At 40.8% G+C, this 15,513-nt stretch overlaps 1 protein-coding gene across 3 annotated transcripts in view; it reads left to right on the forward strand.

Moving 5' to 3' along the window:
* The window catches only part of tcaim (T cell activation inhibitor, mitochondrial), a 38,143-nt gene that overhangs the window by 13,378 nt on the left and 9,252 nt on the right, over window positions 1–15,513 (forward strand). For all 3 annotated transcript variants that reach the window (XR_015778070.1, XM_042490860.2, XM_042490867.2), the window contains exons 6-10: window positions 1,517–1,639; window positions 2,890–2,987; window positions 13,578–13,669; window positions 13,753–13,985; window positions 14,082–14,213. Coding sequence is in view for 2 of the 3 variants with exons in the window: in XM_042490860.2 (XP_042346794.1) it covers window positions 1,517–1,639; window positions 2,890–2,987; window positions 13,578–13,669; window positions 13,753–13,985; window positions 14,082–14,213 (678 nt within the window). In the remaining variant the exon portion in view is untranslated. The remainder of the gene's footprint in view (window positions 1–1,516; window positions 1,640–2,889; window positions 2,988–13,577; window positions 13,670–13,752; window positions 13,986–14,081; window positions 14,214–15,513) is intronic.

Below are 15,513 nucleotides of genomic sequence, written 5' to 3' on the forward strand. Positions count from 1 at the left end.
AGTTTTTGAATTTGCATCTGAGTCTTGTGCCCTTATGGCTCCCAACACGGTCCACTGGTCTAGTGCACTAGCTTGATCCGAGATGTTAGGGGTCAACCATGTCTCTGTGAAAATGTGTGCAGGGCAGTCTGTGATTTCTTTGATTTTTGCTAAGTGAGTCTTAATCACATCTCATTCACTTTATTGTCTTGCAACCAGACATTAGTTAGAAAAAGGCTTGGTAGAGGAACAGCTCTCGGTCCAAGTTGGGTCAGCCTTGCTGGCTCTCCTCCCTCTCTTTGTCCAGTGCTTTCGGGTTCGTTTCTCCCGTCTGGTCTGACTGGCCACTGGGTATATGCTGTTGGTGGGGATTCTCTTGCGATTTGTTGCATTCAGTCCAAAGTCCACACAACTTTTTCCCAATGTTGATAGGTCCTTCTCTATCCTAGAAAAGTCATGCTCCAGCAGAAGGGGCCATGGAGTCGAAAAAATAGCAAAATATAGCAAAAAAAGTAGCAAGGATTTGAGGAGCTACAGAGCCTGTTGTCTACCTGCTGTCGTTGAAGCAAAATTAGCTTAAAGACCTGCTCAGTGCTGGACTGTTGTCCACCCTGCCAAGTTTGGAGAACATTCGAGCATGTTCAGTAAAGTTATAATAACTTCCCCCTCTATGGCAAAATATCATTAACATTCGATGCTAAGCCACAGACAGTCGCAATAAGTTTTGCCTGGGGCTTTGATAACTTCCAGTCTTGGAGGTCTTAAGATTATCAGGCAGGATTTCAACTGGATCCCATTAATTATGTTGGTCAAGTTTGTAAAAGTATATTTTAAAAAAATCCTGTAGCCACTAGGTGGCTACAGGATGCAGAGTGAATTTTGTCATATGGATGTGTTCAGTGCGAGACCCTTATCAAACCTATGAAGTTTCAGGTAGATTGGACAATGTTCGCACTACAGTAAGTTTCTGTTTTACGGTGAAACATCAAAATTCGACAACAGTTTTGCGCAGACCTTTGATAACTTTTCATCACGAAGGTGATAAAATTGGACACTGTGGTCAGTTCTCGGGCCCTAAAAATGCCGTTTTACTATGTATGTGGTAGGTATGCTCTTAAATCTATTCCAATGGATTTTTGGCTGATTGGTGGGCAATGTTTTACTACAAATTGTCAGAAAAGGTCCTCTGATGTCCATTTGACTCGCACCTTGTTCAGACTGATGACTCACGTGAAAATGGTTTTTCTAGATGCAGTTTTGCCCCTCATTGGGATGGCACCCCAGGTAGTTTTTTTTTAACAGGAAATAGCCACTGCTGCTGGAAACAAGCTTAATGAGTGCACTGAGTAAAAATGTAAAAGTTGTGAGGTGTAAAAAGAGGATGCTTGAAAGCTCCATAGACATGGGGGGAGCTGCATATTTGGGGATAATTCTATGTGGGTTTATCACAACTAAAGATGTCGATCATTGTGTTTTTATAGAAGTCTTCCTCTAATATTCAACTCAAACTGGTTTCATATTATCTTTTCTTTGTCAGCTTGTGGCTCAGGAACAATGAACCTGAGGCAACAAAGAAGCACAGGGCCAGTCTTCCTCTGAGAGAAGAGCTGGACAGACTGAAGAAGGAACTGTGTCAGAAATTTGACCTTGTGGATATCAGGTACACTCATCTCTAATCTTTGCCCTAATGCTTAGTAAGTGCTGTGGGAGCTGCTAACTCTGTGGTCTACCTGAAAATGTCTACTTATCTGTCTGAACAATCTGATAAGCATTGTGCTAGGCATAATAATCAAACGCTTACTTGGTTCAACATCCTGGCTCTTTGGCTCTCAGTGCAGAGTAACAACGAATGTCAGCCTAGTTAGAGTTAGGGAATCAGCAGTCAGCCCTAAGGCTTGTTCCTCTCTATTGTACTTAATGGCAAAGCATGATTGAAATGACACAAAAAAAGATTCTCATAGAAACTGGGACTCTTGAGCTTCAATTAGGGGTGGGGCAGCAAAGCTGCTGGTCCCTTTTGTTTTCCCAGGTGTTATTATATTATTGTTATTATTATTATTATCATTATTATTATTATTTTGGGCTGGGCAGCAAATCTGGTGGTCCCTCTTGTTTTCCTCAATGCAGTTATTATTATTATTATTGTTGTTATTGTTATTGTTATTGTTGTTATTCTGAGGAAATCCAACTTCCCATGCTTAAAAATAAATCAAATTTTGCACATAAGTTCCTGTGCTATGCCAAACTTCTTCAGCTGCAAACACAAGCCAAAAAGTCCTGCTGGTGGCGCTACAGCAACCCTCTAAATTTTAAAAGTTTGAAAATCTGTAATAAATCATTCATGCATGCTGCAGCTTTGCAACACACACTAAAATATAAGCCCATTTGTGAAGAACTTTCTGTACACTTTACTGTGGTACACATTATGAAGTCCATCTCTCTGTTTTTTTTTTTTTAATCAAAAACGATAAAACTAATTAAACCTCTCTTTTCCCACATTTTTTCCTCAATTGACATCAACTTGCTTCATCCTGACACTGTCCTACACAAATGGTACAGCAAAGATTTATCAAATCAAGATTTTTGATTGATCAAAAATTGAGCCTACAGTGCATCAAAATGTTTGACTAAACAGTGCTGTAAATAGTACTTACAAATTCTTGCCAAGTAAATCCTAAAGGTCCGTGGTTCATCCAGTGTGTAACATTTCAGAATTTTATCTAGCCTCATGTGATGCAGAATGCATGTTCTAATGTTGCTCATTGTATACCAACTCATCTGCTGCTTGCTGCTAAAAATACCTGGCCCTGACCCGTTGCTGCATAGCAGCTATAATTCAAGATTTGTGCCTGATCTTTTGTAAGCCTGTATACATATTACCATGATAAAGACATCAGTTGTGTTGTGTAGGTGGCAGAGAAGCTGGGGAGTGGCCCACAGGTGCAGTCAACTTCAGAGTCTGAGCCGACTGTCTCAGCAGAACCCTGAGGCCCTGATCAACCTCCAAGGTAAAACGTCTCACTGAGGACAGGACATCTCTTTGCTCTCACAGCTGACAGTAATCCAAATCTGCCTGTCTTGTCATAGCATATTATTTAAAATTTACCATCCAAACAATGGTAATCTTTTGTGTAGCTGGTGAAATCTTAACATTCAATAACCATTTGGATAGTGGTGAAAAAAGTTTAGAGATCAAGACGAACATCAACTACCTCTTTCCTTCTCTTTATTTGAAGGCCATACAACTGAATAATTCAAAAATTCATCTCTTTGATGCGTGTGATGTGCTTGTGATCTTCTGTGGTGCCTTTTTATTTGTCTCAATTGTCCCATTGGTTCCATCAGTTGTGTCCTTATCTAGTATCTTTCTCCTGTCCACTTAAAATGCAGCACAGCTCGATAGATAGGGTCATATGGAGGCATCCTCTGTAGACCGAATGGGAGGCTAGGCAAACTCTAGAGGGTCCAATGTGCTGGTCAGTGAGGAGCAGATGAAATCCTTAACCAGACATTCAAAGTACAGTGAACCCTTGCTATAACGCGGTTCACCTTTCGCGGCTTCGCTGCTCCGCGGATTTTTTTTACAGTGCATTTATAACGATGTTCTTCTCTCGGAGAAAGACTCCTGTGCAGCCTGCAGTTGAAACAGACGCTACAGCGCAGCGGAGTGAGGACGGAGAGGCACAGCTGGAGGGACTGTGAAATACGCGTGAGTGACAATGTTTCCAACCTTGTATTCATTACTATACTGTACTGTATTCAAATTATTGTTTTACAATACCGTTCTTTAAACTATCATAGTTATTTGTAAGAAAATGTTAATATTTTTATTTCTTAAACAAATTTTGGGCCTGAAAACAGGTTTTGATTTTTGGTTTCATTCTACAGTACAGTATTGCATTGTAAAATAATAGTAAAAAATAAAGCTGACTACTTCACAGATTTCACTTATCGCGGGTTATTTTTGGAACGCAACTCCCGCGATAAACGAGGGTTCACTGTACTTCATAACTACAGAGATGAAAGCCACTGGGCAATACTCATTCATGGCAGACATATTAAAACTTGTGGGTATGACAGACGAAGCCAGTGAGCTATTGAATATCATTGTGAACAGCAGTGCTAGTTGGTCACCACACAATTTGAGGACATGCCCACTGATGCCATATGGCGCCGCTGCTTTCTCGATGTTAAGATGCTTGAAAGCCCTTCTGACATGCTCAAAAAAGGGAGGCAGGTGTCAGAGGTGTACCCACCCATTCATTAATCCCTGCTATAGCTGAGTTTGCGAGTTGGGTGTAGGTGGCTTTAAAACAAGCACAGAAATCATGTAGCTCACTTGCATAAGATGCATCAGCACTTGACAAGGAGGATAGTTTTGGCTTGTTATCTGTCATTGTTGTCACCTGGAGTTGTAGTTTCACTTTCCTCCCGAAGTTCCCTTTTACTGTTGTTCTTTCATAGGCTGCTTAATAATTGTACGTTTTCCTAGACTGTGCTCCTACTGTATAGGCTACAGTGCGCATGTTAACAGCATCCCTGATAGTTCTGGTAAACCTGCTACTCATACACATTTAAATTTTTACACGTGTATACATATATATGTAGTCTGTTTTACTTAAACTTCCCTCCTTCTGTTTCAAAATAAAAGTACTCTGACAACTTCTCTGTCCACAAAAGGGTTGGGGCTTAGTCTTGTATTACATTGATACTGATTGGTCTGTGGTCTGAGATAATTATCGGGTGAATTTCAGAGTTGTCTGTCTGGAAAACAAGAGAGTTACTAATTTAAAATAATCTATTCTGGAGAAATTTCTGTGGAAGGACGAGTAATAGAATCCCATCAGTTGTTGACACAAGGCATTTTATTTTGAGCCTTTGACAGAAATCTACTCCAATCATTGGTTTTTTCACCCTGTTGACGAACGTGACACCCACTGCCGTCTGCAGTGCTTTCCTCTTTACCACCTACAAACGGGACCATTTTGGGTGCAAACAAATCCATTACTGTGGAGGTATTATGGGTGATAAAGGCGGCTAATTCTCACAATTTTTACAAGTTGTGAAGACACAAGCAAGCTTTCTGAGGTCTTGGTCCAACAGCCAGAAAGCTGCCAAATTTGGCGTAGTACCCCAGTGTTTCCTCTAGGATTTTTTTCAGCAGCGGGGGCAGGCTCTCCGGGGAGCCGTGGCGGCGTAAACAAATGACGCTTTTTAAAGGCTGAATGTAAAAATAAAAAATAATAACAAAAATTCAACAATAAAATAATAAAAACAATAAATAATAATTTCTTGATGGGGCTGTAATCAGTGGCAAAGTTTGCACCCAGGCTCAGAACAATGGATTTTTCTTGGTTTTTTGTAGAACAGCTCTAAGGCTCTGTTGTACGGAAATTCCCCAAGAGGTGGCCCGTTGATGCATACATGCTGCAAGGTGATCCCCCTGCAGCCTGTTTCTCAAGTCAGTCTTCACCTACAAATAGAAACAATAATTTTTAAATTTTTTTTTTTTTTTTTTCAACCCATTTAGGGTCCCAGCCTGATAGCCTGTGTTTCCCTTTATGTTTTTCTCCTCTACTCTCATCTCTCTCTCCTGCACCATCACTTTGCTCTCCTGCTCCTTCACTCGGCACTCCCCCTCCTGTACTCTGCTCTCCTTCACTTTGTTCCACTGCTCCTCCCTGTCTGTTACTTGTCTTATACGATTACATAAAACATTAACGGTAGATAATTTACACTCACGTCACATTTGATTACAAGTGTGAACATAATTTTTTACCTAACCATCATAATTTGAGTCAGTAAAAAGGCTAATGATACCTGACTAGTGCCATCCTCATCAGGTGTCTTTCTCTTCTTTGAAAAATATTTGAACAAGCTCATCTGAAAATGCAGTCAGCAGTTACATCATGGCGTGTATATCGCTTAATGCTATCAATTAGTTTACTCACATTAGCGACACTGAGTTGAGTTGGCACCGGGCCCAATTAACTTAAGCTACGTAACCTTAGCTGGCCATCAATATTTTGCGAATGTTTATTTAACTAATAAAATCTATTATAAGTTTTCTTAAGCTAATAAGTCTACCTTTTCTCCGGTAAGTTGCACGCTATTTTCAAGCCGACACTCCTCTGACTCTCCGACCTGATGCCTGGATGCGAGTAGCTAATTAACGTCGGCACCAATTAGTTCTGTTGAGGGGTGGGAGGGGGCGGTGGTATCTACCCCAAAGAGTAGATACGGAGCAAGATAGTTATCTGCCTCAGCACTCGCGACACCCAACGCAGTGCAGGACTGTGCTGTGATGCAGCGGTGGTGTATTTGCAATTTAAAAAAAAAAAAAACAACCAAAAAAAAAATGACATTTGAAGGAGGGGTGGGTAGGATTTAGGAGTGGCGGGCCGCCACTCCTAAATGAGTGTAGAGGAAACACTGTACCCTCTTGAAATCCTTGGATTTTTTAGGGCTTGAGCACTGAATGGGTGTGAGGACCCTATTGAAATCCAAGGAATTATTATTAGGGCCCAAGCACCAAACGGTGCAAGGACCCTCTTGGAGTGCAAGGAATTATTATTAGTGCCTGAGCACCGAACCGGGCGAGGACCTTCATCAGACTGAAAGAATTATTAGGGCCCGAGCACTGAATGGGGTGAGGACCGTCTTGAAATTGAAGGATCTGTATGAGGCATTTAATTGGCATGTTCTGCTATGAACCAGGAAGCAAACAGGAAGTGGTATGTAACTCTGCTGTAAGTGGTCCAATATGACCTAAACTTCACAAGTTTGATAGGAGTCCCGCCCTGAACACATTTATATGACAATTTTAAGCGATAATGCGAGCGCCACCTATTGGCAAAAGAAAGGCAAAGTTTTACAGTAAGATGTCCAGCTCCTAATAGGTTGACTTGATTGATCTCAAAATGGTCTCAAAAAATCCTAAAAATGTTGATGATGCTTGAAAATGAATATTGTGAGTTTTTGTTGAAAGGCGTTACCGGCTTGGGGTGGATAATTTCGATTTTTCTACATGACATCAAAAACTGTTATAACTTTGCCCCAGATGGTCAGATCTTTACAAGATTTCACAGATATGTCAACGCCTGAAGACATCTGCAAGGTAAATTTTGAATCATAGTCATAACGCACCAATTGGTAGCAGGAAGTTACTTTTTTTACTCTTTGATTTTTCCCCTGTAGCATGTTAACTCAATTAACCTCACATTTGATTAGAATATTGTTAAGACCTTCATGATGCACAAAAATTAAACTTTTGAGTTTTCATCAAACAAGTTACCCTTTAATCGCCATAAAACTGAAAGCACCTTTTGAGGGGCAAGCATGCACCAAAACTCACCAAACGTGGCACACACATCAGAAGACCTGAAACGTGATATTTGATATGATTTTTTTTTGCACTTCTGTGCCAAAATGGCTCTGTTGCGCCCCCTACAGATTTCAACGAAGCTGCCCATGTGGCACATTTCACCTAGAGCTACAAAACTTTAGAGGCATATGTAACAGCCCAAGACCTACAAAAAAGCCTCTTGGACCTATATCCTAAACCCAACAGGAAGTCAGCCATTTTGAATTGAATGTGCAATTTTGGTGTATTTTTGGCCATTTTCAGGGGTTGCTATTGCTCATTCTTCTCCTACAGATTTCATCATATTGACTTCAAAATTTAAACATCCTCTCAGAAGGCCCTGGAACTCAAAAGTTATTACATTATGAGTTTTCGTCACACTGTGTGGCCGTTACTGGGCCACACATTTCCATGTCTTGCCATTAACCAGGAAGTAGTTTATAACTCTGAAGGACATGCTCCAATCTGCACCAAACTTCACATGTTTGATTACAGTCTTGCTCTGAACACATCTACATGACAACCGTTATCATTACTTAGAGCACCCCCTACTGGCAACATGAAATGTCATGGAAATTACATGCTTTTCTTCTTTGATGGACTGCTCCTACAGATTTTATCCAATTGACTTCAAATCTGGTGACAAAACCTTTAAGACCTTAATAATGCCTCCCTCTGATGTATAGGTTTACCATGAACACTGTTGCCATTGAGTGGTTGCAGCCAAAGAGGAAGTTGTTGTAACTTCAGTTTGCATCGACCCATTCGCCCCAAATTTCAAAGTTGTGATCCAGCTGTAGCCCTAAACACATCAACATGTGATTGAACTATGATGTTCACTGCGTCACCTACAGTACTTACAACAGGAAGTATGTCTCATACCACAACTATCCTTTGATTTTCATAAAATTTACATGTTTTGGTCTACAGATGATGTAGACCAAGATGACATAGAATTTGTGTGTCCAAAGGAAGTAATTCACCATGTAGAATATCTGACTCAAGGGTCCAAACTCTCGGCGTACTTTTTCTGACTTTCACTGAAATGGATGATTGCGTTACTCAGAGTCCTGCCAGTAGCTTGGACTTGCATGGGGGTGAGAGGGCCTTTTCATCGCTGCTTGCACATGTTGGATGACAGTCACCCTGAACACATCTGCATGATAAGTATTACCATGTCTTATAGCGACTCCTACTGGCCACAGGAAATGACATGAAAATCAAAGGTTCTTCTTTGATGTATATCTCCTCCAGATTTGACCCAATGGACTTCAAATGTGGTTTCTAAGACCTTAAGACATGTGACATAACAACTGACTTAAAAAAAATGAGTTGTCATCATACCATGTGGGCGTTGCTTGGTTTCCAACTTTGATGTTTTGCCATGAAACAGGAAGTTGCCGTAACACAGCCAAACATCATCTGATCTGCCCCGAGTCCTGGCCTGAACACATCTGCATGGCTCAATTGAGTTATCATCTTGGCGCCACGTACTGGAGACAGGGAGTTATATGTTTTATATTTTGATGTGCACCTCCTTACAGGCTGACCATATTCAGCTCAAACTGGTAAGAAAAGTGTTGAGACCTTGACAATGCCTGCTTGTGATTTCAGAGCCTTTTCATGAACATCAACATGGGGTCACCCGCCAAACAGGAAGTTGACTTGACTTTGCATCAACCGATTGGCCCCAAATTTTACAAGTGTGATCAAGGTGCAGCCCTGAACACATCATGTCAATTAAGCATGATAGTCACAGCACCACCAACTGGAAAACACAACTATACTTTGATTTACATGACATTTACATGGTTTGGTGTACAAATTATGTAGACCAAGATGACTTACATTTTGTGTGGTCTTTAGCTTCACCACCACACCACAGGAAGTATTACCCCACATGAAATATCTGACTGAATGTACGCTGTTGCTGTGGCAATGCAGTATTCTCCACCAAACAGGAAGCTGCTCTAACTTCTGTTTGCATTAACCGATTGGCCCCAGATTTTTTACGGGTGTGATCAGATTACAGCCCTGAACACATCAACATGTCAGTTAACCATGATACTCAATGCACCACCTACTGGCAACAGGAAGTATACTTTGTAACACAATTATCATTTGATTTACGTGGAATTCACAGGCTTTGCTCTACAAATGATGAAGAACAGGATGACTTAGATTTTGTGGTCTCCAGCACCACCTAGTGGTCATAGGATAATACTACACTGTGTGAAATATCTCACTCAATGGTCCAAACTCTCTGCATGCACTTTCTGACATTTAATAAAATGAACTATCATGGGACATTTAAAGTTATTAAATTTTTGATTTTTTTTTCACACCATGTGGACGTGGCTTGATTTCCAACTTTGATGTTTGGCTATGAAACATGATTTTGGTCATAACTCAGCCAAACATATCTGATCTGCCCAAAACTTCTCATGCTTGATAAGAGTCCAGGCCTGAACATATCTGCATGGCTCTATCAAGTTATCATGACAGGGCCACCTACTGGAGACAGGAAACTATATGTTTTATATTTTGATGTGCACCTCCTTACTGGTTGACCATATTCTGCTCAAACTTGGTAAAAAAAAAAAGCTTTTAGACCTTGACGATGCTTCCTTACTATGTCAAAGATTTTTCATGAACAATTGCCATGGCAACATGGTCTTCGCCGCCAAAAAGGAAGTTGTTGTAACTTCACTTTGCATCAACTGATTGGTCCCAAATTTTACAGGTGTGATCAAGGTGCAGCCCTGAACCCATCAGCGTGTCAGTAAGTTATGATAATCACAGCGCCACCAGTTGGCAAAAGGAAGTAAGCCTCTTAACACAGCTATACTTTGATTAAAATGACATTTATATGGTTTGGTTTACAAATGATATAGACCGAGGTGACATGCATTGTGTGGTCTCCAGGGCCACCTAGTGGCCACAGGAAGTATTACCCCACATGTAATATCTAACTGATGGATCAAAACTCTCTGCCTGCTTGTTCTGACTTTCTCTGAAATGAAAGCTCATGGAACATCAAAAGTTATTCAATTTCTGAGTTTTCATCACACCATGTGGGCATGGCTAGGTTATCAACTTTGATGTTTCACCATTAAACAGGAAGTTCCCAAAATTTCTCATGCTTGATACAGAGTAGTAGTCCCGACGTGCATGGAGACGCGAGGGCCCGTTCATCGTTGCTTGCAGTTTTAATTATTATTATTATTAGCATTTTTTTCTCTTGAATGAATTGCTTTTTTGAGGGCTTTAACATATTAAAAAGTCATGAAACTTTGCAGACTTATCAGGTCTGGTGAAAAATTTCATATTTTAATGGTCTCCTGTGTGGGTGGGAGGAAATGTATCAGTTGTGAAACTTTGGAGGCCTGTGCAACACCCCAGTACCTACAAAAAAGTATCTTGGGGCCATATCGTAAAACCAACAGGAAATCAGCCATTTTTAGTTGAAGTTGTAATTTTGGTTTATTTTTGGCCATTTTCAGGGGTCGTAGAACTAGTTCCAGAACTTTCATCAGATTGACTTCAAATGTCATGGCTACCTTCATAAGACCTTTGACAGCAAAAGTTGTTCAAATCATGAGTTTTCATCACACCATGTGATCTGTATGAGGCATCTAATTTGCATGTTCTGCCAGGAAATGGTATGTAACTCTGTTATAAATGGTCCAATATGACCCAAACGTCACATGTTTGATAGGAATCCAGCCCTGAACACATCTATATGACGATTTTGCACATATGTGATTTTTTTGGACTGATGTGCCAAAATGGCTTTGTAAGGTCCCCTACAGATTTCAACAAAGCAGCCCCCACAGTACATTTCACCTAGAGCTACAAAACTTGGGAGGCACGTGTAACAGCTCAAGACCTACAAAAAAGCCTCATGGACCCATACCCTAAACCCATCAGGAAGTCAGCCATTTTGAATTGAATGTGCAATTTTGGCGTAATTTTGGCGTATTTTCGGCCATTTTCAGGGCTTGCAATTTTTTGATCATCTACAGATTTCATTCGATTGACTTCAAAATTTAAAAATCCTCTCAGAAGGCCTGGGACATCAAAAGTTATTACTTTAGGGAGTTTTCGTCACATTGTGCGGTTGTTACTGGGCCAATCATTTCCATGTCTCACCATTAACCAGGGAGTAGTTTATAACTCTGAGGGACATGGTCCAATCTTCACCAAGTTTGGTGACTGTCTTGCCCTGAACACATCTACATGACAGCCATTACCATTACTTTTACTAGTCCCTACTGGCAACATGAAATGTCATGGAAATTACATGCTTTCGTCTTTGATGGAATGCTCCTATATATCCTATACGGTTGACTTCAAATCTGGTGACTAAACCTTTAATACCCTAATGATGCCTCCCTCCGAAGTATAGGTTTTCCATGAATGCTTTTGCCACGATGACCCCGTGGTGACTGCCAAAAAGGAAGTTGTTTTTACTTCACTTTACATCGAGCGATTGGCCCCAGATTTTACAGGTGTGGTCAAGCTGCAGCCCTGAATACATCAACATGTCATTGAACTATGATACTCACTGCGCCACCTACTTCCAGCAGGAAGTATGGTTTCCCCTACAATTATCCTTTCATTGAGATGAAATTTACATTGTTTGGTTTACAAATGATGTAGACCAAGATGACGTAGATTTTGTTTGTCCAAAGGAAGTAATTCACCATGTGAAATATCTCCCTCAAGGGTCCAAAGTCTCTACATACTTTTTCCAAGTTTCACTGAATGAAAGTCATGAAACTTTGAGTGACTTATCTGGTGAAAAATCTGATATTTTACTTGTCTCATGCTTGGGTGGGAGGAAATGTATCTACTTCTACATGACAACCATTATCATTACTTATAGCGCCCCTACAGGCAACATGACATGTCATGGAAATTACATGCTTTCTTCTTTGATGGTCTGCTCCTACAGATTTCATCCAATTCACTTCAAATCTGGTGACAAAGGCTTTAAGACCTTAATGGTGCCTCCCTCTGAAGTATAGGTTTACCGTGAACGCTGTTGCCACGGAGACCCAGTGGTTACCACCAAACCGGAAGTTGTTTTAACTTCAGTTTGCATTGACCAATTGGCCCCAGATTTAACAGTTGTTGTCAGGCTGCAGCCCTGAACATATCAACATCTCATTTAATTATTATAATTACTGAGCCACCTACTGGCAACAGGAAGTAAGCCTCGTAACACAACTGTCCTTTGATTTACATGAAATTTACATGGTTTGGTGTACAAATCACGTAGACCAAGATGATGTAGATTTTGTGTGGCCTCCAGTGCCGCCTACTGGCCACAGGAAGTACTACACCATGTGAAATATCTCACTCAAGGGTCTGAACTCTCTACTTTATCCAACTTTCACTGAAATGAATGATTGCGACACTTGAAGTCCTGCCAGCAACCCCAACTTGCGTGGCGGTGCAAAGGCCCATTCATTGCTGCTTGTAGCTTTAATTTAATTTGATTTTTTTAAAGGCTATTGAAATGTTCTTTATCATCACACTATTGTCAACAGGAGGATGATCTTATGACAGAGTGGTAACCTTTGCATGTGATGAATGCATGAATGATTCAGACTTTCTCTGTCGGTGAGCCTTCATAAAAAAAAAAAAAAAAACACAACATTGCCCACTACTGGATTTGTATGTTAATGAATTGCAATAAACTGGATCTTCTGTTCTCTGATTGCCAACTCTGAAACATGATCATCTTACATTTACAGTAGCTAATCACACTTCTGATGTCATTTTGGTGAAAGTAAGACAAAAGTAGTGTAATGCATGGTCATAAAAAATTACCTTAAAGGCATGGATAAGTCTTGAAAAAATTTGGGTAAAAAAGTCTATAAATCTTGATTGTTTCTAATGCAATAAAAGTTCGGCCTAGCACTGTGACGCTGTCTGAACTCATGCTGATTTAGGCTCCGTTTTAGTGTGTCAGAACGTGTGAAAATGGCTGTTTGTGAGTTTGCTTACAGTCAAACAGTTTTAAGTTTATACACTAGACCAGACCGGGGACCGGGATTCAACCCAACTCGACATGGCAGTTGTAAAACTTAAGTGTTTTAAATATGCAGTGTCAAAACAGCATCATTTTCAACCTCTGATTTCTCTGATTTAGCTTCACTGCTTAAGACCAACAAAATTCACTTGCATAGATGTGTAGAATTAATCTGCCCCTCCACCTTCCCTCCAGGACACACTGTGGTGTTTGCTGACCAGTCAGGGATGAATGCTTCTGGAGACATTATGCTGGGAACCATGGATGTTCATCATCAGTGGACCAAAGTAATGCAGCCACAGTGCTCTTGCTGTCACATCTGTTTTGTCCTTCTTGTTTTGTGACCCCTCCTCTGCCTGTGTGGTTTCAGATGTTTGACCAGCTGCCCAGCTATCACAGCCTGCAACAGCAGACAGATTGGCTGAAAGAGAGGATCAGCTTCCTCCTGGGTGGGACTCAGGTGGTCCATGTGGATAGGCTGGGACCAGTCCAGCCCATCATTGAGCACTACAGCACCCTTAGCACCTTCCACAAGAGTCTGATGTCCCGACACCTTCGCCTGCACCCCAGGAGCCTGCAGGGGCTCACAATGTTGTTGGAGAAGTACGCTTTCACATTACCACTGAACACCTCAAACATGTGACATGCTACTGTGTCAGCACACAGTAAGACATCATTTGTTGTTTGTGTTAATCATAGTGACTGCTCTAACCCCAGTCTTCATGAGATGGGGCACTTCATTATCCCCACCATCTGTGATCCTCCTAAGCTGCAGGTCTTCCTCCAGAGCCACGCACCCGAGGCCAGACAGCGAACCCATCGCAAAAATCAGTGAGTCAAAAATCATAGTTTATTCTAGAGCTGCCTCCTCCCAAAAGATGATTTGATTTGTTACTTGAAAGTACCCACAGACAGCTCACATTTTATTTTTTGATTTATTTTTTTTTAAGCAGCATTATTGTTCATAGCGTGGCAGGCTACAACAGAGTACTGCCCCAAATTGACAAAACTTTAATGGAATTAGAGAAGAGATACGGAGACAAGCAGTGGGGAAAAGATTTACTGAAGGGTTTTCTCAGGGTATTGACAGGAGCTTGAAATCCTTGTAAATGTTTCAATTTATTGGTGCTTGCCCCTTTGCGTCTGCATGTGACTGAGATCTGTTTGTCTGTCTTGTTGTGTGACTCTGTCCCCTAAAGATACAGTGAGTGGAAAGTTAAAACATGCCAGAAAGGTACCTTTTTAATGAGCACTGGCTGAAGGATGAAAAATACAAAACATGGGTAAAATGAGGACCAACCCCTCATGTAGCCTCCGGCAAAGTCTCCCAAAAAGACATGCAGCTCTTCATGGTGGGAGAGTTAAGTCACTTTTATTTATCACAAATCACAGATTGCATCAGAGGTCTTTACAGCATACAACATCCCTCTGTCCTTATTCAGTTTTGTGTGTTGATGTCAGAAATACCCAGATAATTCATTAGAACACTGATATGTGTTCAATAAAGCATGTATTATCTGTATTGAGTTAGAGCTAACTGACACCAAAATGTATTTTACCATTACATTTCCTTATTAAATAAAAATTAAAACTAAAACTAAAATAAATTTAAAGTTCAGAAAAGTGCACATTTTTGCCTGAGCGGAACTTAACAAAAGTAATAAACATTTATGCAGGATTTGTCAACCTGCATGTGTGTGTGATCTACAGCTTTAGCGTTAGCAACAGGTTGCAAAACATCTGTGTGTTGTCAACTCAAATGGTTACCTAGGTTGATCGTATTGTTGCAGTGTTTTAACATTGACTCACAAGGCCCACACACTATGTAACTACTATCGACTTTGTGTATCCAAACGTCGGCTTTTAATGTTGTTGGTGCTGGTTTTAACACACCACTACATACCACTGTCAGCCTTTTAATGAATAAATAACAGACGTTGTTTGGGGGTCGAGCGGGGCCTCTGATCAACATCAATCACACTCCGGCGGCAATCACACTGCCCCCATGGGAGCGAGGGTCATTGCAACGGAAATGATTGATTTCAGGATTTTATGAATCGATATTGAATTGGCAAAAAACATATTGCACTACACTAATGACTCAATCAGGCTGAATGCTCTGCCACCCCCT

Source organism: Plectropomus leopardus, chromosome 11 (genome assembly GCF_026936395.1).
Source record: "Plectropomus leopardus strain MGB_pleo_1.0 chromosome 11, ASM2693639v1, whole genome shotgun sequence".
NCBI lineage: Eukaryota > Metazoa > Chordata > Actinopteri > Perciformes > Serranidae > Plectropomus > Plectropomus leopardus.